This window comes from Dreissena polymorpha, chromosome 11 (genome assembly GCF_020536995.1).
Source record: "Dreissena polymorpha isolate Duluth1 chromosome 11, UMN_Dpol_1.0, whole genome shotgun sequence".
NCBI classification, from domain to species: domain Eukaryota; kingdom Metazoa; phylum Mollusca; class Bivalvia; order Myida; family Dreissenidae; genus Dreissena; species Dreissena polymorpha.
Window position 1 is genome coordinate 34408054 of NC_068365.1, and position 24756 is coordinate 34432809.

A 24756-nucleotide genomic window follows, 5' to 3' on the forward strand; every position below is an offset into this window, starting at 1 on the left:
AAAAGTCCTTATTTATTCCGAGTTACATGCTAACCGAGGATTCCTAAATAATTTTTAGAAAGGCTTACCGCAAAATGTGTTATGTTTAATATAAGGCTGTTTTCTTGCTATGATTATATTCAGTAAAGCTTATGCACTGCATAAAATCAATGATGTATACCAAAGATTGCAAACAATTATTGGACCTCATTTTCTTTCACCTTATGTTACGTAGCAGATATAAACCAATGGTCCGTCTGGCAAAGTTATATACAAGGTCGAACATAAGTAAGCACATTCTCAGCTCTGGTTTTTATATAAGTTATTTGGAATCTGTAAAGATATTTGACGCGTTTTGCCAACTGACAATGCTTTTAACCGATAACAATATATATTCTTGACCAAGACAAAAACAGACAAAGACAAAAAAGTGACCAAAGTAAATATTTTCTGGTATGTGTCTTATGGCACAATACAAATTCTTGTGTAAGTTAATTTAGACTCAGAAATTGTTTTAAAATGACGTTATGTTATACTTTTAACAGAAATTAAAAACATCGACTATTATACATAAAGGCATATTAATCTTAGGTAAGTGCATTAAACCCGTGATTCAGTACCAGCATGACGATTACAATCAAAAGCCCAATAATATACCATTCCTAAAATGAGTCCTTCCTGTTTTTGTCTATTATCGTATTTCTTGATACACCTTGTTCCGGTGACAATTTACGTGCGTTAACAAAGGACCCTGTTTGAAATTAAATCTGTAGAGCGTGGTAGTTAAGCTGCACATATTCCGCTTAATAATTCGAAAGCAATTTGAGTGCATGGATTTTAAGCTATACGCAAATCAAGCATAAACATTATACATCAAACACTCAAGTAATTAAATCTGAGATGGATGGGCCCAATTTCAGATACACTTTTTTATAAAGATAGATTTAAACATGTCCTGCTAAAACATTAATTGTGATGGAATTACTTAAGGAAATTCCTCATATACTTATGGTATAAATACGGTTTAAATGCGTAACATGTTGTTGTAGTGATAAGCGGTTTATTGCGTCTATCATTCCCGGTCGCTTCGCAAGATTGAGGCCATTTGATTACAAAAGCATATACAAAGATTTGTGTTTAGACTTGATTCAATAACGAAAAAAATAAACTAAAACATATAAAATGTGTTTAAGCATAACCCAATCGTCCATCGATTTTCATAGATCTCGTTTTACTCAAAAGCGATATTATCTTTCTTGTAGGGATACAGTGTTCAATGAAACAGCAGTTCCTATTTGTATATAATCTCTGCTTATTTAGTAAGAAGTTTGAAATATCACTTTTGGGAAACCAAGTGGAAAATAATGTTTGGGATTACTTAAAAGTAAGTTGTTGAGTACATTAACCGCATTTCTCAAAAGTCGGTTAAACTGCCCGGATTACAAGGATCAGGGTTAGTGTTCAGCTTGTTCTGTCTTGCAAGCAAGTAATATCTATTTAAGTTGCTCTCCTTTTTTAAGGATGTGACATTATTTATTGCATTATTATACTGCTTATACTGGTTTAACAGGCAATGTGTTATTGCATAGTTGTTGTGTAAACATAACGTGTCGTAATCGTTTTCAAGTAATCGGAAAATATATCTACCTAAAAAGCGCAAGAAAATATTATTCACACATGTTAGAAAATTGTTTGTTTCACCAACATGAAGGCAGATTAGTGTGACCACAAAATGTCTCTAAAATACTTTAATGAAATGAGAAAATGCATTCATCTGTCAATTCGTTTTGTCTGTAAACCAGTTGGGCTTGCAAACAAAACGTTATGTAATGGGTAGTATTCCGTTGTGTGTAAAGTAAAAAAAGTCCTATGTTAATCAGACGTTTATCTTTGCACGCGAGATGCCATTCGAATAAAAAAACGAATTATAAAGAGCAAGATGTGGTTAGTTTAACAAACCGTTTTCAGGCCAAACTCCGTCTTAATAGAGATAAGATACAATATTTATACATTTTAAGAGATGTGAAGATAAACCGGACAAACTTAAATACAAGTTGTCATGATCTCCTTAACATATCGTTTTGCATATCCTTCGGTTTTAAAAGCATGTGCATGTTTACCTGATTCAACCTATGTTGTTGTAGCTTTGATAGTTATTCCATATCTTATAATTTTAATTCATACCATGATACCCATATAAAAGCCGTTGTCAATGTCGTGAAACGGTCAATTATAAGCATGTTGGCTTAAATCGGTTAAAAAGCACGTGAAACCTATATTCTGGTACCCTGCCTCTTTTACTGCGGAAAAAGACGTAGTGAAAGGGGATGGAACTCCAGACTAGTCAAACCTACCGATACATAACATTTGATAACATAATAAATTAGAAATTTTGCATTATTTGTGTATGTCAATTTACAAGTCGTCCCTAATGACAAAAAGGACGAATTGTAGAAAGAACGATTGAACATTGCGGAAACAATAAAAAGGGAGAAGATATTTAGGGTGAACAGGATGGATCGATTTAGTTTGAGGGTGTTTATATGTCAGTAAAATTCAGTTGACAAACTCTGCAAACGAAATTCCTTGATTTTAGGTATTAACTACATGTAAATTTCTTTTGTCTGAAGGATTAAGTTACCCTATTTGTTGTACTATTGTGCCTAACTTCCTTGACCTAAATTTCGAAAACAGTTGTGTGGGATCCCTCTTAAATGTATTCAATAGTTAAAGCTTCGAGTTCTTACGAGTTCTAACGTTTCATGTTAATGCTGCAAGATTATCTCTTTAAAGATCCCTTTTTCAAATATATGAGTACAGAGCCTGTACAGGTAAAGTTGCAGGTAAATATTTCGTAAATGCATAATTTCAACATGTGTTTATATCAACTGAAATATGTTAATATCTTCATATTGATAAATGGAAATCAAATATTTACATTTTTAGGATAAACACATGCACGGACATCTTGGACGTAGATAATATGTGCATCGACTACTATTTTTTATAACGCACAATGGTATGTGATGCATATTGTAATATATGAAAATGCATATGTCCATCGACCTTTCTGAGCATTGCATTTAACGTATAGAAACATTTTTGCCCCATTATGTACGGGAATTAGGGCATCCAGAGCTGTGGATTTTCTGCGATTGTTTCATTATCAAGGGCAAAACAAGCGACAAAAAGATCTATTGCATACACTTAACAATAAGTGTATTCTATATATACATATTCTGTGGCGTGTTTATTTTAGCTTCAGTAAATGGTATTTCCATTGGATATCCTGATATAGAAATAGTGAAATCCCAATTTCGAATTGTAATCAGCTTTTAATAGCTAAATCACGCGCTGACGCTGATACGATGGTTATAAGAAGCCAGCCACGTGTTCACATTACATGCCTAAACGAGCACGTTTCTTCTGTCCAGCCAATTTTGTTACATCCCTAATTTATTGGTGTGAAACTTTTATTGAAAATTAAACATTGTATTGATTTTAATAATTTCTATTACAGTGTCAAGCTCGCGGAAATTACTTACGTTTTCAGAAAGAAGCATACAACTTTACATTAGTTTGGAAAAAATATGCGATTGTATATTCACATAAATTAGTGATGTAACACTGGAAGACACTGATAACAGGGTTGTTTACAAAATAATGTTCCTTTTAAATTTTCAATTTTTATGTTTGGCACAAACCTTGTTTTATTGTTATAAAAACCAAGACAACAAATATGTATTATCACACAATTAAGGTGTATACTGTACTGTAAACTTTAGTGACGTAACTGGACAATAAACTACTCAAATCAATACCTAGTTTTTCAACGTTTGATTAAATGATTTATTAATGATTGTGCTATTCTGATGGTGCTAGCAACATAGTGCTAGAGTAGATGGTTTAAGCAAAACACAAATACATACATCACCGAGCAATACGCAATTAAAAATTTGCAGCTTTAAGGATAGTGTTTTATTTTCATTGTCACTTTATGTTGATCATGTTGTTGTTAAGAGTAAAAAAGCAGAGTGTTAGAAGATTATAAATATATAAGATATTTTGATAAATATGATCAATGTAAAACTTGTATTTTTCGATTTCTGAAGTTTTCTTGTTTCCATTGTCTTTCAACTTTATGGGATCTATCCACTCCTCTAATGTTTGGTATGCTTCTGTCCTCACATCACTTATTTATGTATGACAGGTTCTTTCTTGGTACTGTCCCCAAAACTCCACTGCCTGATCAGGATCCAGCGTCCTCGTTTGGTACTGCTTGGTAGGGTACGGCAGGTTAGGTTCTATTGGGACTGAAATTGTCGAAGTGGGTGCCAGGTCAGTTGCGGGAGCAGTAAAGAATCGCACAGTTGATGCTGGCGAAATGAACACCGGAACTTCTGGCTTGCACACGTCTGGTGCAAGGATTGTTCTTTGCACATTCATGTGCTCGCCCTTCATGCTGTTCTGGATCGATTTCTCGTTTGGGTGAGGGGTTCTTAGATCAACTGTCCTTTTTAGTGACTCGGGTGCTAGCAGTGGAGCTAACTGAAGGGTTACTTCCTGTTTAAGTACGTTCCTCTCACAGCGCTTTCCAAGAGCGATATACTTGAAATCAGGCAAATATTCATTACAAACAAAACACGCGTCTTTGTATGGAAACAATGAAATGCCTTTCTTATGTTAATTTATTAATTTCATCAAAGAAATAAAGTGATATATAAATTGACGATAAATGGTAATTTAATATTACAATACGATGAAAATAGCTATGTATAAAGAAGCTCGTGAATAAATACCAAGCAGTTCGGGTGTGTCGAGTTATATCCAGCAGCTGAATGCGCATGTTTCGCATCCCACGCTTTTTGTTGAACACTATATCCCTTATCAAGTTGTTCTTGTCCAGGGCTGTGCACTACAGTACCTGGGGAACGCCATATGTTTTTTTGTGAAATCCGGGAAGGCAGCGCACAACGTCGATCGCAGAGCTTCCGGATACCTGTAACAATCGACAGGACAAAGGTGTGGGACCAGTGCACATCTGTAATTGTTGAAGATAACAAATTATGTAATGTGAATAGTAGAGACGCATCAATACAAAACAAAATACAATCTTAAATGTGTTTATGGTTGCATATTTTCCATTATACCTCGATGACGTTGTTAGCCCAAACATTTATAAATGAAAACTTAACTAATTTCACGTAATGATCCGTTGTTTTCTTGCCTTGTTTTACTCTTGACTCCAGGAATCATCTGTATGCAAAATCCTATATTTGGCGCATTGAAATGTCCTTTGTTAAGCTGAGTCTGAAGTCATTCCTAATCTTGGATTACGACTGGTTGTTAGCAGATATCTTAAACCACAGCTGAAAGATGTATTCAACTTTGGCATTGGCCGTAGTTTGCTTGTGTATCAAATGAAACTAGTACACTGCAAGGTCCAACCCATGATAATTACCTTGAACCCTGATGGTCCAACAGGGTTCTGAAAGAATAAAACATCAGTTTAGATATATATTAATAGAAAATAAGCAGAGCATGCACAAATAAAATAATATCATTATTAGTTTAGCAAAACAATAACGATTCGCTTAAGTATAATAAGTGCAACATGAAAGCAACACTCTGGATCTAATTTACATCATATCAATTATATAAAATGAATAAAACCTGTTCTAAACACAATTATTAAATTTCTGATGCAAATTCTTCTTCAAGATATAATACCATGGGGCTTTAAATATTAATTATTATTTTTTCAACTGGATTTTATTTGAAAGGTGAAAAGAAACAAATGCTCAACAATTTCATCTCAATGCTTTCAAGAGTTTCTGCAACAAACTTGTATAATCCTGTAATTGTTTGGTAAAGGGCTAAGCTGTTAGAATGGACAATAGAACTTTACAAGTTGTGATAACATGGACAACAAAAATGAAAATTTCAATGTCACAACAGAAAATAACTATAAGTCTGCGCAGTGCATTATAGTCAACAATATTTTACATTATAGTGTGCTTACAATTTACCCATCAACTGCATTATTACTTTTTTAATAATAATGTACTAGATGTATTTTGGGTGCAATGGAGTTACATGGACAATACAATTTGGAGTCAAGTTACATCTCATAACATTCGTCACATACATTTTGTTCGAAACACATTTGATTCTATTGCTGGTATACTCCATTCTATACATAGATGGTGACGTCACTACGTTATTGTCACCTCTATACTTAGACGCATCACACACCTCCATTTGGAGGCATTTATGACTACGACACAAAGAAGTCAGCGGATGAATGAAGTCTTTGCTTTATAAGTAAACATTCATGTTATGATTCAAAAGTTAAGTATTATTTTGTTCAGTCTTACGGTCTTATGTTAGTATCAATTAAAATTTTCGTTAGTTTTCAACAATTTCGCTCTTTATTCATTTTTTTAGAACTGTACTTTCATTTTCGGTTGTATAACAACATGTATCCTTCATTGACGAAAGTTTGCAATGAAATAGCGTTTTCAAAACAGCTTAAAAAGTTTCAGAAGGTGTGTCTGATGCATGTTTTGAATAGACACAATGTCATAGCTATATTGCCGACTAGTATGGGAACAATTTGATATTTCAAGTGGCTCCATTTGTATTGCAAGAGAAGTTCAAATTGACTTGTTCAGTTTGTTAAATTTTGACACCCTAATTATATATTTTTTATAAGTGCCTGATAGATTTTTTTCTTTAAAAAATTGAGATCAATGAAAAATTTAGATAAAGCACAGCATTGATGTTCTATGATGGTCATTTTTAGTGGAATAGTATGTTACAATAAAAAAATAATAACTATTGTATTAATGAATTTAGATTAGGTGTCATCTTTAAATGGGGTAGTAATTCATTATATGAGATTAGCACATTATATAGTTGAAAAATAAATAACACTTTAATGACTTACCATAGTAAAATAAAGTAGCATAGAATATGTTGCAGGACATAAAATGTAAAACTGAAATTGAAGAAGCTTTACAAATATTTTACACTGACAACACTGTTGGTTTTCCAAAAAAAATGCTTCTTATCTACCTGCCCTAGTTTTTTGGGGCAAATTTAAATATTATTAATATCATTGAGTTAAATTATTAAAATATCAATATGTTTTGATTACATTAGCTTATTATATTATTAATAATGAAATACTTTGCAAGGAAAGTTCAATGCTGTTTTAATTAGTCTTAATTAGCTACTAGTAAAATTGAAAATATCAGTGACATCCAATACTTGGATTATATGCGTATGAATGCATATTTTCTTTGACAGTTACATAGTACCCTATTTAATTGGATTAAAAACAACAAATAACTATAGTTCCACAACCCAGCCCAAGTTAACTCAAACTGAATTAATTCATCAATTGATCCTATTTAATAATATTAAAAACAACATGTGTAAGATTTTGAGAATATCCCATGTATTCCTCTAGTATTCCTCTAGTACACCAACATGCACGTCTTACTAATGATTTACATGCACTCCTTAAACAGTTTAACAAAAATAATGAATGATTAATCCAAAGAAAACAACAAACAAGCTGCTTCATATAAAAAGTTAATTACATAAGCTTACATAAGCAAAATTATCATTTTGATAATAAATCAAGATTATACTTCAACCAAACCATTATAAATGTATTGGTGGGGGGGGGGGGTAATGTAAGCTCTCAGACTAAAATGGGGGAAATGTCTGGGGAGGGAACATTTTAGGGGGGGGGGGGGGGGCGTCCGGAATTCCTGCTAAGGGCAAAAGTGTTGTTAATGTTTCTTTAGAAGTAATAACTGAAGGAAAGTACTCATGGGTGTATGCTCATTCATAAACATTTCTGAGCATATCAATTGGAACAGCAATATTTAGTGCATTTGAAAGAGATATAACTGTGTCATGCATTGGTTTAGATGAAGCCCACATGGTCCTTTAATGGTAGCTTTCCTATTAGGGAATTTTATACTGTACTTAGTTTTTACTCTACAATCTAGGTCTTTTGTCATAAAATGAGAAGTTTTATTATCAAACAGGTTTTGTGTTTGAACCTCACAAATTTTATAATACCGAAGTCCCATCATATAATCATCATCACAATCAGCAGCAGCATAATCATATTCATCATCATCATCGTTAGCTGCAGCATCATTTTGTTGTATTATCAGAATTCAATACAAATACAAACACAACCATTACAACTCTTACTACTACTACTACTAATTAATTAATTATCTACTACTACTATTAGTCTACTACTACTACTACTACTACTACTACTACTACTACTACTACTACTACTACTACTACTACTACCACTACTACTACTACTACTACTACTACTACTACTACTACTACTACTACGTCTACTACTACTACTACTTCTACTACTACTACTTCTACTACTACTTCTACTACTACTACTACTACTTCTACTACTACTACTACTACTACTACTTCTACTACTACTACTACTACTACTACTACTAACTTCTACTACTACTACTATTACTACTACTACTACTACTACTTCTACTACTACTACTACTACTACTACTACTACTACTACTACTACTACTACTACTACTATTACTACTACTACTACTACTACTATTACTACTACTACTACTACTACTACTACTACTTCTACTACTACTACTACCACCACCACCACCACAACCACCACCACTACTACTACTACTACTACTACTTGGTACACCAGTACTTGTTGTCCATGGAGACGATCATGAGAACTCTCCCAGAGTATTAATCGAACCCATGCCCAGCGGACAACATTCTCTACACCATAGGGACCATGAATTAATATTTGACGCCATGTGCAACATAATTCACCTTATTACAAAAAACATGGAATTCACAAAATGACTGAAAATGCTTTAAAATAAATGCAAATTTGAAACAAAACAACCTAAGCAATACATAATAAGAAACACTACATTATTGAAACACTGATACCATGAACATTTTAGAGTGTAACACCTTATGTACATGTACCAGACCTTTATGTACTACCAGTACTTTGAAACTTTACGTACCACCTACATAAAATAAAGGTGTTATTGTCCATTCATTCATAGCAGTCCTAATGAATTAAGGTCATTCTCTAAACATGATTAAAGTCTAAAGAAGGAAATAATTTGATTTTTTTACAGTTTGAACATTAAGGTCATTCTCTCTTCTCTTCAAAGTATCACATTTCAATTATAGAATATAATACAAACAATTTAGGCTTTATAATCCTTAGTCAGGATAAGATAAGAGACAAATGAATTTTTATAATTTACTTCAATTTCAGGTAAGACTAATAAATCATTTATTAAGTACTACATGTACTTGGGCTAATGAATTAAACTAAGACACTCAGTGACACTTAGACAATCTGACAAAAAATAAAATCTATGGCCAATATATAAGTCTAAATTCATAAATACTATTACACAAAATACATTTCATCAATAACACACATTCATATTAAATAAGTTATTTCTATATATTATAAATATGGTACATAAAGTGTCAGATAGTGGTACATAAAGTGTCTGTACGTAAACGGACTGGTAAGTAAGGTGTGACATTCAACATTAAAAATCAGTTAACAATATATGGACTTCATTGTTTTGCATATACGCAATCAAAGCATATTTATTAAAAATTAAAACACACTGTTCATGGCTGTATCTTTTTATTTATACATGCATCAACTATTCTGGTTATTAATACATTTTTAAAATTATATATAAACAAGAGCATCACATAATGGGTGCCAAGCTAGGCTGCGGTGCAGTTTTGAAAAAATGAATTTGTTTTTTTAGAGGTTAGTGACCTTGACCTTGGACCGAGTGACCCCAAAATGGGTGTGGTGTGTAGAAATCATCAAGGTGCATATACATGTGAGGTTTCAATGTTATAGGTGAAAGCACTTTGATTTTAGGGCCGATGTAAAGGTTTTAGCACGACCCGGACGTCTGACGACTAATTGTCTATGACAATACCTAGGGTTTTCACTGAAAACAGACGAGCTAAAATTGAGCGCCATATAAATTAAATGGAAAACATACAATATTATGCCAAGCAAAAATAAAGCTGTAAAAATCTCACCTGCTCGTCTTTGTTGTTGCAATTAGCACATTCAGCATTTTCAGTATCTACTAAATAAATATATGAAAGTGCCAAATGTCCAAGATACCATTACGTCCTCCTCAAAATGTTTGATCCTTCGAAATTCATTTATTTTATCCCTGATAAATCCTCTCACACATTAGGCCTACATGTAAGATTCCTTGTAATGTTCACAGCGTTTATTTTAAATCGTTTACGTTCTCAAATTTCAGCAGGTATTTAATTATGAATATTTATTTATGATTTAGATTTATTTACTATTTCGAAGATACAGTCTTGCACACAGGTGGAAGTAACGTACCCTGGATAGTATATTCAAAAAAATATATAAAATCATGTTAAATGAGAGAAAAAATGAAAACAAAGCGGAAAAAAATCCCCACCCTCTGATATTAAAATCATAACAAGGTCATTAACTAGAATTTTCATAGGCCTTTCTTCGCCGGCCGCAAAAATGTCACAAATAATAATAATTCAAAGCATCCCTTGGTCCTCTTATGGGCAATTGTACAACCTTTCAAAAAAAGTTTACTTCAAAGAAATCCTTCCAGGCGTTTACTCACAGTCGGTCGATAACCACGCAATATTTCGAGCCAAACGGTCTACAAGAATAAATGTGGGACAGACGTTCACACAATATTTTTGAGTTTTAATCGATAGCTCGCGTCCTATTCCTTTAAAACAACGAATCGTGATAAATAATGCATGCATATGCAACCACTTACCCATAAAAACTAATTCCAATACAATCAGAATGATAAGTATTTTTCATTTATTTACATTTATTAAAACGTCGTTGTTGTTGTTGATTGGATATTTCTGTGCCTGGCTCTGTCAGTGTAATTCACTGGTAAGCCGGGTTCAAGAGCGATGGCTACTTTCGTTTTCAAGTAAATCAAAATTAGACTTAAAACAGTTGTTGCAAAGAAAATATAAACTTTTGGAATTAGTTTTTACACCCTGACAGGGCGACACATATACCCACCAGAACGAACGACATTTAGTTTGCCGATACGGCAATTATAACATGTATCGCCCCCTTTTTGTCGTTCTGTGTAATTTATTTATAATTCGGGCTTTTTGTCGTGTTGGCAACAATCTTCATATCCGCAAACACGCCATAATGTTTAAGAAGAAATCAGCCATCATATGTAACTGATCTACCACCATTGTGGTGAAGAGACTTCAGAAATTACGCACAAACAACACAACTTATTATCCGACCCATTTTATATCAGCTTCTTGATGAAAAATCTTAAGCTTTAAAGAGGTGACTGTTTAATCATTTCGCAAATCATTAATTTAGACAATACTAATTACGTAATGGGTAATTTGTTTATTTGCAAAGCTATTGGGTTTCTTTTTGGTGCGTTCTGTGAATATTGTGAGTCGTCACTTGTCCCGTGCCTCTGGGCGACGAACATAATAACTTAGCCTTTCTTTTAAGCATTTTGTTGGTTGATAGCACTATTACCAGTTTTGTCTCAGATATCTATGTCAGCTCAAATTTATGTTTATAAGTTTTAACTATATTTTTGCTAACGTATTGACATGTGTATGTATAAAAATAATAGCATTAATAATACCCTCTTCAACATAACTTATTCGTTATTATAAAGCAATTTTTAATATGTGATTTATCATAACAATAACTAAATCAAAACAGTCTAACATGTTTAATTGTATAATCCTTTCATTCAGATACTCATTTACAGCGTAACATTTTGTGTTCAAACGGATACATGTACTTATTTTAATTTTATCAAAAGAGGTTCCATACATAAATTACAGTGCTAATTGTAGGGTTGCACAGGGAACAATGGCATCGACGGCAAACGGATGGCGCTTTCGGTGGCATATGTAAAAAATCATTTTTCACCACATGTTGGCTACGGATGGGGCTTTTCTCCGAGTCTTGATCGGGTTTTAGTTTCCTCGGCTTTCAATCGAAGGAAATGGATGATTCGCATGCCCTAGATTGGATGAAATGCCACGAAAAGGAGGTGGAACTTTGTACAAATAATGGTTTCTACTTTTGTTTTGGTGAGTATGAATGTAAAGTTCACATTTATGTTATTATTTAAGTATGGAAAATATGTAATATCAACAGGATGTTTAGTATAAATCTTCTTATTGGTTTAGATTATAAATATTTTTTGCTAAGTAATGGGAACATACATATGTTTTGACTAAATATTTCGGGAATAGCCCTGCATTATTAAAATTTGGTGTGAAACTAACAACGCGTTATATTGCCTGCCTAATGCAAAAACAACAGTTGTTCACGTCTACTTGTGAATAAAAAATGACTTTGATGTTATAACAGAGGGGGTAATCACGTGACAGACAAGATGGCGACGTCCATGCCGAGGCAGGTATTTTTCGTCGTTTTATACGCTTTATAACTTGTATTATTATTTTTTTATTCCGCTCACTTTCCAGCCCTATTAGGAAGAAAGTTACTGGCTTTTATTTCATAGTAATATTCTCTCTATATCTCGACTTTACTCGGTGCGATATTTCTTAGCGGGATGAGGGCTCCACCAAAAAAAATTGCGGGGAGTAAAGTGGAGATATAAAGCGAATTTAAATACGAAATAAAAGCTTATCACCTTTTTACTGATATGGCTAGAAAGTGAGCGTCATTTAAACAATAAACAGAGGTAATAAAGGTTTTAAAACGGCGAAAAATAACTGTCTCGGTATGGACGTCGCCATATTGACTATCATGCACGTGATTACCCCCTCTGAACAGTGCATTAAGAAATTTTACTTTATTTCGAAATATAACGCATATGTTTTTGCCCATTATATTTTCATTTTTATATATTTAAAATCATAAACAATACGTAAAATTATACAAAATATGAACGTGTTTACAAAAACATTCAAGTCCAAAAACATTGTTTCAGCAAACATACGATGTACTTTTTTGTTCAAGAATTTGTTTAAAATAGTGTTTATAGATTATTCCAAATTGTTCTTAAATAGAATTGTACGAAGTTAGTTAAAAGAGTAGAGCATTGAAATTGTAACAAAATGATTGCTTCTCAATCTAGATTTATCATTTATTTGCTTCTTTCAGTAAATACAACAAATATCTACCTCGTTAATTTTCGCTGACGATCGTTTACGACTTTTCAAATAGAACGCCTGATATATGAAAGGTGACTTCATATATAGATATATATTAGTGATAAATAATGGGCATTAATCAACGTGCAACTTTAGCTCAGAGATTTTCAAAGATTATAACGTACCAATGCGTTTGAATTCATACATTAATATCGCTAGCCTCCACAAAAATTGTAACTATCCATGACAGTCGGCCCGAACGCAATGATAATCATGTTTCATTGGTACACGTTCGCGAGAAACCGATTGTTGGATGATTTAATCATCATTTTGTATGGGGATTTTTTAACACACCCAGCGGTCCTAAAAGCACGATTTAGTTTGCTTACAATTCAAATGTCATTCTTGGTTTCCCAGTCGATAGAGCATGCGTACTATTAACGACACGTAGATGGTTGTTTATTGCGCTAAGTCATAACCGAATGGGTATTTACTGTGTGAAAAAATATTGCGACACCCTATGACGAATAAAAACATTGCAGAACAGAACTGAACACGATTGAACAATGTGGTATTTGTATTTGTTCATGATATTACGTAATGACTGATACTGCTTTACAAGATAAGCGTAACAAATCAAATGTACACTTTCTCATTATAAAAGTTACGTGTATTTATTAAAGCTTTCGATTTCGTGTACTTGATATCGCATGTATTGTTTGAAGTTGGGTTATCTGTCAAGGATGTTGTTGATCGTGAAGTCACTACAAGCAACCCACAAAAATGTAAAGGATTGATTCCTTGTAAAGTGAAGCTACATGCCATAAGCATATTATGAGGTCACCCAGTCCACATTTGCATGCAATTTAAATAGTACACGTCGGTAAAAGAATGACGCCGAACATTGTCTGTAGTATCCGACAGAGTTATCGATCGCATGGTAAACGACCGCCGCGACAGCATTGGTTGTAGTGATGATGGTGTCGGTGTTGTCGGTATGATCATCATTCTGAAGTGGTGGCTTAAATATTTTTTTATCGAAGCTTCTAGACAATTATATAGAATGGTGTAAACATGTTTGCACAACGTTATAAATCATACTTAAGCGATAATATCTCGACAACATTTCCTCTGAGACATTAATAAATAGCACTGAGGTCTTATATATATATATATAACGTTAAACGTCCTGAGAACACTGTCATTATTTGACTATTTCTGACGATCTCATAGTAAATGTTGCAATAAAAAGACAGTGTGGGCAAATATAAACTTCACATTTGTTTCCGATAATGTTTTCAGGTAGTTTATATAAAAATGGTATGGTGTTACAGGCTGCCGATGGTGACACGACACGCATATACGTAATGTGTATTATTTACTAAGTCGAAGCATGTACGGCTTTGGTTGTTAGATATAGGAAATCCCATACTTGTTTGAATTATTCAACTATGATAGGATAACAAAATGAGATTAAAGTCCACGCGTCGTAAAAGCCCTCAACAAAATGATTATGTTTGATCCACACGAAAAGTATGAATTGGCATTATGCAAACCTTTTACGTCAGAGTTTTCTAATTAAACTAATTTTATTAGACCGTCAATCTCTTCCGTCTGTAAAATAACAATATTAGTAGTTATCAAGCAGAAAAAATTAAATTTATAAACAATATAGGTTCAATTTAAACTAGTCTATATGTTATTGATGAATCATATTTATATGACCGCATCCTTTTTTAAATGTCCGTTACGCGGAAATAATAAAATGGACATGCTCATGTTCCCCATGACGTATACGACATTTAAACGACGAAACCAAATGCTTCAGTTTTTTTTATTATACCTACACTGTTTTACTTTTGTATTATACAATAACTTTGATTTATAATAGTTTAAATGTGATTAGAAATAAAGACTATGTCACTTCATTATGTGTAAGTTGCGCATTTACTCTGGTTATTTTTTTTTCACACTCATTATTAAATAAAATACGCAGAATCAATTAGTAATTTCCGTTTATTGTTTTCTTTGAGTAGCTGATCTTTCATGTAAAATAGTGATCACATCACTGGTTTGTGGTTTCCCAACATTCACACGTAGTCACGTTATTCATTGGGAACCCATCTTTGAACTTCAATAGGAGAACAAGGTATATAAAGAAAAATACAAATCTACAGACTGTTACTTCGGTAAAATCAAGTAAAGTATTTGTGTTCATTCTGCCTCAACTAGGTTTTCTATACTGAAAGGTACGTCTCTTTTCTAAAACGGTTAGCCCGCATGCGTGAAACACATGGGTACGAGCATTCCAATGTGAATCATTGATATGTCAAAATATCGCTTACAGTTTCTATAAATATGATGAAATGGTGAACGTCATACGTCATTGTTCTTCGTGATGTCTTACCACACTGTATAATATGATGCAGTGTTGTTGATAATGCTAGCCGACATAATATCACACATTATGACAAAATGGCATACGGTATGATACTTGGTGATGTGTTATGTTATAACATCACACATCAACATAATGACATACTGTATGATACTTGGTGATGTGTTATGTTATTACATCACACATCAACATAATGACATACGGTATGATACTTGGTGATGTGTTATGTTATAACATCACACATCAATATGATGACATACGGTATGATACTTGGTGATGTGTTATGTTATAACATCACACATCAACATGATGACATACGGTATGATACTTGGTGATGTTTTATGTTATTACATCACACATCAACATGATGACATACGTAATGATAATTTGTGATGTGTTATGTTATAGCATCAAAACATCAACATGATTACAAACGGTATAAACTTGGTGATGTGTTATGTTATAACATCACACATTATGAAATGGTGGCATACGATTGGGTACTTGGTGATTTGTTATGTTTTAACATAACACATTATGCCGTGATGACTTACGGTTTGGTACGTGGTGGTGTGTGATGTTATAACATCACACATTTAGACATGATGACACACGGTATGATAATTGTTGATGTGTTATGTTATAACATCACACAAAAACATAATGGCATGCGGTATGGTACTTGGTGATGTGTAATGTTATAACATCACACATTATGACACGATGGCTTACGGTTTGATACTTTGTGATGTATTATGGTATAACATCATTTATTGTGGCATGATGGATTACGGTTTGATACTTGGTAGTGTGTTATGTTATAAAATCACACATTATGACATAATGGTATACGGTATGATACGTTGTGATGTGTTATGTAATATCATCACACATTATGACATGATGGCAAACGGTATGTTACTTTGTGATGTGTTATGTTATATCATCACACATAATGACATGATGGCATACGGTATGTTACTTTGTGATGTGTTATGTTATAACATCATACATTATGACATGATAGCATACGGTATGATACTTGGTGGTGTGGAATTTTATTATATTACACATATTTACATGATGGTTACACAGCAAGATACTTGGGCGAGCAGAACATTATTCAATATGAAATGATGTTTTAAATTCTTTGCGGTATATATTTTGTCAGGATCGGCATAACAGGATATAACATTTTATGAATGTAATTTAGTATATATTTGTTTATATGTCATGATCTGAACTGACTGCTTTATTTAATGTTGCTTGATTGTTTGGTGCAACGTTGCTTATTCCGTTTTCGATGTACGGGTAAAATTGAATGAAGAATCTGTTATGAGATGAAAAACCATGCTTAATAAGAAATTAATGTTTTATTCTGTTAAGGATAGACATAAAACAACATCATGCCATTAACATTAACATGTTTTATCAAGAAAATGCAAACAGCGAAATACGAAACAGAAAGCGATAAATAACAAACTTACTTAAAGTTTAATAAAACATGAGTAAAAACGTGGATTTTCGATTTTTTGCTAAATTCACTATCATAACGATTACGTTTCTTTTAATTTCTATTACATTATCATATGATCTTATTCGCTTAATTTGTTTTAAATTATTTAAGATTTAATCGATATTGCGAAATGAATGTAACATTGAGATTAGGAAGATGCAACAAAACGACCGACAAACCTTTTTTATAAGCGTTTTTTAAAAGTATTGCTACTGTGAACCTAACTATGTGTACAAAATACATATGTTGATATTCTGTGTAGCCGTTTACATTTATGAACTGCGACATAATTTTCTTAAAAAAAAAATCCGTTCAATATATAGAGAATAACAGGTTACTGTCTGATCTTTATGTTATACATCGGGCAAGGCTTAGAATAATATAACGGCGAGGCTTGCCGAGCCGTTATTTTATTCGTGCCGAGCTTGATATATTACAAAAAGATCAGGCAGTAACCTGTTTTTCTGTTTATCATACCTCTACGTCCCAGATTTTAAAGAAATAATGAAAAAATCGCAAAAAGCTGCAGTCTTAGCGGGAAAGAATATGACTTTTGTCGTTTGACGTGTTAATAATGACGTCATGAGCATGCGCGCTTAATATTTGTAAAAAAATGTTTTTGCTGATAGTGTTGCATTTTGTGTTTAAAATATATTACATCTTGGTATCAAATTGTTTGTTTTGTTAAATCTGATCGATTTTAATAAAAATGATTACTTTATAGTTGATTCCGAGTAATATGACCATCCTCCACACATGACTGATATAAGAACTTCCTGTTGACCATGATATAAATTTTTTTATATCAGGCAACGTTATATCAGGCAGATATCAATGCGGTGGTATGATAAATTTTATTTCCTCGTCGATATGTGTGTTTGGGGGGGGGGGAGGGGGGGGGGGGGGGGGTCGAGGGCATCAAACTCCACACCGTACTTAGTATACAAACAATATATGCAAATTATAACACATTTCATACGTAATACAATCAACGGCTTTTACATTACAATATGAACAAATAATGTTATAAATTTACAATTTAAGTCCCTTATCACAGCTACACTGGAAAAGGGGTAACAACAGTTACAGATCATTAAATTAAATTGCAAATCATTAAAGTGATTTATTTTGCTTAGTACATGACAATGTAAGGACTGTTGTAAGAGTGTGTCTAGTTTTGTTCATTTTGCAATTATAAATAAACATTTTTATAAAAACAAAAAATAAATTTAAAGGTCCACTGTATTTGCATGTCCCAATATAAAGGAATGCATATTAAGAAAGTTCGAAAAGTGATAACACCCGGAAAAATATTCTTTGATTAAATTATTGACTTTTTCTAAATATTAGGCTGTAAGAGATGATGGTCAAAATCGACGAAAAAGTGGTTTCATTTTAATAATTCCTCGGCATTTATTCTTAGTTAGCGTTTTAAATTTTCCAAATGCTTTTATGCAAAAATTTGAACATAAATGTACGCATGTTTGATTGTGGGTTTTATTTAACTTTTCTCTCCCGATTATCTTATTGGAAACCAGCAAATGTTATTAATTATCGTAATTCTCTTTTAAATACAACTGATTATGTTAATCGAAAGTACTTCTCCAAATTAAGGAACTCAACTCTTTTTGAAAATCTTTTAGATTTTCATTCAGTCAACTGTTCTTTTAAAAATTTGCTTCAGCAGAAAAAAAACCCCTGTATTTTGCAAAAAGACTTATGTAGCCTTATCGGCGCTCTCGTTTAAAGAACGTTCACATCGTGTCAGTTAATATCAGTGATCTGTAACCTGTCACCGTTGCTATTTTTACAACTCTAAATAATTGTAGGACTCTATTTTGATATTCTGGAAATTCCAAAACAATCGACAGTGATACCAAAAATAGTTTGACCTTGGTTTTTCCCAATCTTAATATAGCACAATTAAGCGGGATACCGATATAAAAATAAATTATTATGCGTTGTCTATGAAACTAACGATACAAACAATAAATAATCTGATGTGTATTCCAAATTAGATTTTCAGGAAACCGGGAACACCTTACCAACTTGCAAACAATATAATTTCCGTTGCAGGACAAAACGGCTCCACAATCTGATGGCGCATAACTCGGCAGATGTAGTTGCAAATAAACAACGACAGGAAACTCCGACTCCAAGCACGCTCGGGATCAGCACAATAAAGCCGAAGTTTCCGCACTATGCGCAGATTTCCAAGAGGTTTGAGTCTTTCGAAGAGGCAGCGAACCCCTGGCCGAAGCATTCCCCTGTAAAGATCGAGGACCTAGTTGAGGCAGGATTGGTGTACACAGGTACGTGTCAACTGACAGATGGGATTCCCATATCATTGAATTTGAATGATTGTTTTGCTTTTCAGAAAATTCCATGGCTACTGTTGGATGAGTCAACAGTGACACATTCAAGTACTTAAACAATTATAATGCTGTTCATAGGATGGTCATTTTGAAAGAACGCAACTCCTAAATGTCATTTTAAGAAAACGAATGTTGGGCTTATCATAAGGAATAACTGAAAGATGAGTCATGAAATCTTAAAAAAACATGCATCTACAAGTACTTAGTAATAATGCTGTTTGTGGGGACAAAGAGGTGTTGCTATATTCTTTATGACAAGTTCGTGAGTTTCAATTGTTAAATCAGCAATCATTTGTTATGCTTCAATGACAGCTGGCATGCACTTGAGTCATGTGCTGTATTAACTTTTAAGACTTCCTGCATTACATCATTACATGACTTTTATGACTTACATGTTTCATAATATATAAATAGAACAAAACAATTTTAAATTGAGTGTTAGACTTTTTTACTTGCCATCATAATTTGTATTTAGATCTTAATAAGAGGATTTCAGTTTAATAATCTGTTACCTTTTTTACAACTTGGAAATTTGTGTATAGTTGTGTGACATTTTTGATGCTTTACAAATGATTGCTTAACTTAAGGTTGACCAGTCCTATCCTTGTATAATTATTTAATGTTTGTTTTTAAAGTTTTACATCAAAACTAATTGCATCACTTATTTAAGATAAATGTGTGCTTTTCACTTAATTTGAGAATAAGAAATAAAGGATTTTTTCTTCTTCTGATACAGCACTCCTTTTAAATAGAAGTTTTTGTGCCGGTGCATATTGGTTAAGAGGTGAAAACTGGACAAAAGGTGCTCAGTTGGGTGTTAGTTTAAAATTATTTATATTGTAAGTGTTTACAGGTGGATAAAGGGGAAATAAATGAAATAAATTGTATATAAACCAAAAAGTTGATAAAGCAACATGCAATATAATTTGCCTAAGTTAAAGCTAGTATTTAAATTGCTATAATTGTTTAAAAAAAAATCAGAACACATTGAAATTCATTTAAAAGTTAACAATTGTCACATGTCATGCGATCCCAATTTATGTTCCATATAAAGTCATGTTTGTTTAGTTGCTGTATTTAAAGATGATACTTCCAAAATTTATATGATAATGAATATTTAAACCTTGCAAACCGGTAACTTACAACTGCAGTCAAAAGCTTCAGAACAAATGTTGTATATTTGCAGGCGTTGGTGATAGTGTTCGATGCTACCACTGTGGTGGTGGGTTGCGTAACTGGGAGGATGGAGATAGCCCTATGGAAGAGCATGCGAAATGGTACCCAAACTGCCAGCACGTCCTCATAGCCAAAGGGAAGCAATTCATTCAACAGATTGGATCTGGACAACGACCGGAGACTGATGGACAAATCCAGAATGTAAGCAGCAATAAATAAAAAAGGAAATTATGCCATATTGATAAATTATTAATTCTATTACACATTCTATGTGAATGTATTTGAAATAAGTCATATTATTGACAGTTTTAACGTATCCGTTAAGTCTGTCAATTTAATAGATTGAAGAAAGCACTTAAAGTCATATATTAAGTTAAACAACAAATTTCATTACGATAACAATGTAAAACAAGTATGGATACATACTGTTCTGTGAAGTAAAAATGATGTTTCTTAGGTAAGAGATGATACAGATAATAACATTAGTACGTGAAGTTTTAAATGTTCCTTATACTCCTATAAACTATATGTAATAGTTATGTACAATGGAATAATTTAGCTCAAAGTAAAGAAGACAGATCCTTAATTATGTTCAATACTGATATTCAAGTGTCTGTTCATATGAACATGCCCAGATCTGTATATTTATTTTAGCAGCGGCCAGCGGTTCACAAGAAAGATCCATTTGAAAAGGACAAAATCATTATTCAAACATTAAAGGAGTTTGACTTTTCTGAAGACCAATCAAAACAAGCCATACAATTGTATATGCTAAAAAATGGAGGTAAAATAAACATTTTTTACAATTTTATAAGTAAAAAAAAAAAAAGATAATTAAATATAAACCTACCTGTTAAAAAATATTTTGCTGTCATTCAAAGGTGATCTTGAAGGATTCATTTTTATGAGCATGTGTACTTTATTTTCATTTATTAAGTACTGTATATTTTAGTACTAATATTTGTTGACATTTTTGTTTATTATGAACATGTTGAAATATATCCGTTTATTAAGCATAGATAAGCTGATCTTTTCTAAGACAGATAACTTATAATAAAAATAACATAAGATTTTATTAGAGTTTTCTCCCTTGCATTATACAGAAAATTAACTTTTATATAGCTGACACAAATTTTTTACTTGCAGAAAATGCTTACATAACAATACAAGTTCTGCTTTTGTTTGAAAATTAATAAAATGAAATTATTCAATATAAATCTTGGCGTTTGATTAATAAAAATAGTGTTTCAATGTTTAGGAAAGAAAAATTACGAGGCAAAAGATTTGATGGTTATTCTTTGGGAGGTCGCTGAAAACCCTGATATTTTGAACATTTTGAATAATCACAACGACCGAACAGCAGAATGCAGTGAAGGAATGGAACGCATGACTGTGGATGATGAGCCTGAAGATGAAGGTATGTTTCAGATGCATTGTAAATTGTAATTGATGGTAACTAATTCAGATCAAGTTCTGTTTGACATGTTTTAGCTTAGAACTTTCTGGTTTGAATCGATTCGTAGGTGTTGTGGAGGACAAGTGTCACTGTGTAATATGAGTGAATGCATTATTATTAATTTCATTAATTCTGAAGCTCCCTGGTCCAACATTAAAAGCGGTTCAAGCCGAATTTAAGTCTTGATTGGAAATAAAAGCCATTGACAAACAAAGCAGTTATTTTACAATTTAGAAATGCCAAGACTCAATTTTATTATATGCTATAAATAGAACATCTCACTGTCTTTAATTTTTCCAATATATTTTCATGTGGATAAGAAAATGTGAATTCTCAATATTATTAACAGCTGATGCCATGTCATCTGCCGATATCGCCACATTAGAAGAGGAAAACCAATCATTGAAGCAGAAAACCCTCTGCAAGATCTGCTTGGACAAGCGTGCAGACATCATATTCTTGCCCTGCGGTCACATGGTCAGTTGTCCAATGTGTGCTCCGGCCTTGGCCTGTTGTCCGATCTGTCGCAAAGGAATCATGGGTCTTGTTAAGGCTTATTTCGCAACTCGATCTGAACTAGTTGACTGTGAAGATTCTTAAAATAAATCCACATCGCACCTAGGTTACCGATCCAACATTAACACTCTAATATTAACAATGAATATATCTATCTCTCAAGACATCGTCTATTTTGTTTTATGCTTATGCTTAATTTTAATTCAAGTGATCCACACCAAATATCTACTGGCCTTAGCTTCTAACTTCACTTTAAATTCAATCTCTATATTTGAATTGCCAATAGCCAACCATTGACCAATATCTTAATCATAAATGGGTATTGACTTCTGTTTCTTAAATCTGTATATTTCATCCAGGATAATAAAGATAATAGAGATATCTGAAAGATGATATGAATGAAATAAAAACAGAATTGGATATATAATGAGGGATACAATAGTCATATTGTCACATTACTCTGATATTGTCACCCATTTATATTGTATTAGATGACATTTGCGTTAATCTGCTTTCAAAGACTGAACAACATATAATAACTCCAATTATACAAGTGCATGCAGTATTGTGTATGATGATGTATATCTTTAGTCCTTAAAATATGTTTAAAACTTAAAAGAGTGTAGAGAACAGCTTTCATTTGCTTCAAGTTGCGATTGGTTTAAGCTAGGTGAAATGTGAATTTATTCTTAGTGTTTTCTGTAGTAATGTGAATAAGAGAAAATACCACAGTCTTTCAGTTATTATAAGGCAGAAGTATTAAATGTTAGATATGTGTGCTAAGACTGCTGGTATCCGCATATGCGCACTATCAACAAACTCTTTTATTTCTAACACGTCAAATAAGCACTGTATTGATTATGCCTATAATTATGATCTCAATATTTTCAGTATTACAAAAAGCGAATTTCTAACTGTAATTGCATATGCGGATATCAAACTCCGCATAGTTAAATGTTACAAATACCATGAAAGCCCTGCAATAAAGACAATTGTTTTATCATTAACGTTAAAACCAGAAAACAGCATTTAAGATGCGTTTAACTGATGTAAACACATTTTTAAAAAATCCGCCATCCAATAAACTGTGGTATCTTCACAGTCATCTAGTTCAGATGGTAATGGCGAGAAACAATGTCATCAAATTCAGTTTATTGATAGGAAAACGCATTACGAAGATTGGACATGGGGCGTAAAATTCGGTTTATCTAAACCGCAAGATATATGAACATTACACACACACACATACTATTAATGGAAAAATTATGACAACATTGAGGATTAGATTCCGTGTTTCGTGCCAAGAATGCTGTATAAAGACATTACACCTCGAAGAGGACTGTTTGAGGGCATTCGTTGTGTTATAATGTGTAAATTATATTTCGAAAATAAGAGAAATTACTCTTGTACTGTGTTCATAAACTGGTCCTATTTTAGATAAGTGTTTTCGCTGAGTTATGCATTTTCGCTGAGAAGTGTTTTTCCTTAGTGTCCACAAATACTTAACAATTGTATCAAGCTTTTGTAAATGTTACATTTAATTTTGTAAAAAAGTACATCTCGGTAAGAATGTGCACTGTTTAATTGAATTATCAACTACTCATGTAAATAACCCGCATTTATGTCTGGTTGATGTTTCTTACAAAATGTAAAAATGTATATGTGTTATTGTAATCTTATTATTTGGAATTATTTTGAATCCGTTGTTTACTAAAAGATAGTGATCAATGTAAATAATGTCTTTGCTATTTGCTTTGTTTAATTTGTTATGCAGTTTAAATTGATATTGAGCTTTGTAATAATCTGTGATAAGTTATGTTAATGGTGTTATAATCCTTGCCTTCTTAATATTAAAAAACAATTATCAAATAGTTTTTATACGCCCGTCTATGACGGGACGTATTATGGTATACCCCGCGTCCGTCTGTCCGTCCGTCCGTCTGTCCGTCCGTATGTCTGTTAATGTCGTACGCTACGTCAAATATCCTTTGACAGATTTTCTTCAAATTTTAACACAATCTTAATATTGATAAACCCTGATCCCCTTTCGTTTTTGACGGAATTCTGAATTGTCGTTCCAGAGTTATGGGACTTTGTT

General features: G+C 32.7%; 1 protein-coding gene and 1 long non-coding RNA gene across 3 annotated transcripts; one reads left to right on the top strand and one right to left on the bottom strand.

Annotated features, from left to right (window-relative positions):
- Window positions 1-3693: 3693 nt before the first annotated feature.
- Window positions 3694-13508, bottom strand: LOC127851431 (uncharacterized). The gene is made up of 3 exons (XR_008035760.1): window positions 13407-13508; window positions 4779-5467; window positions 3694-4587 (listed from the first exon to the last, which is right to left on the bottom strand). It is a non-coding gene; the product is annotated as an uncharacterized LOC127851431 (long non-coding RNA).
- A 1835-nt stretch (window positions 13509-15343) lies between these two features.
- Window positions 15344-24527, top strand: LOC127851404 (baculoviral IAP repeat-containing protein 7-like). Of its 2 annotated transcripts, none has more exons than XM_052385172.1 (6): window positions 15344-15470; window positions 19212-19447; window positions 20697-20887; window positions 21341-21470; window positions 21945-22103; window positions 22492-24527. In XM_052385172.1, the coding sequence occupies exons 2-6, from the start codon at window positions 19234-19236 to the stop codon at window positions 22740-22742; spliced, it is 945 nt and encodes a 314-aa protein (XP_052241132.1). In that variant the 5' UTR covers window positions 15344-15470; window positions 19212-19233; the 3' UTR covers window positions 22743-24527. The 2 variants fall into 2 exon arrangements, with proteins under 2 accessions (XP_052241132.1, XP_052241134.1); XM_052385174.1 differs by having other exon boundaries at window positions 21344-21470.
- Window positions 24528-24756: the final 229 nt, after the last annotated feature.

Bases quoted from the DNA above. Each gene is read 5' to 3' on its own strand.
- LOC127851404 (XM_052385172.1), top strand. From the start codon at position 19,234: ATGGCGCATAACTCGGCAGATGTAGTTGCAAATAAACAACGACAGGAA. The intron at 19,448-20,696 runs GTACGTGTCAAC...GTATATTTGCAG, and splicing joins GGCAGGATTGGTGTACACAG to GCGTTGGTGATAGTGTTCGA. The intron at 22,104-22,491 runs GTATGTTTCAGA...TATTATTAACAG, and splicing joins TGATGAGCCTGAAGATGAAG to CTGATGCCATGTCATCTGCC.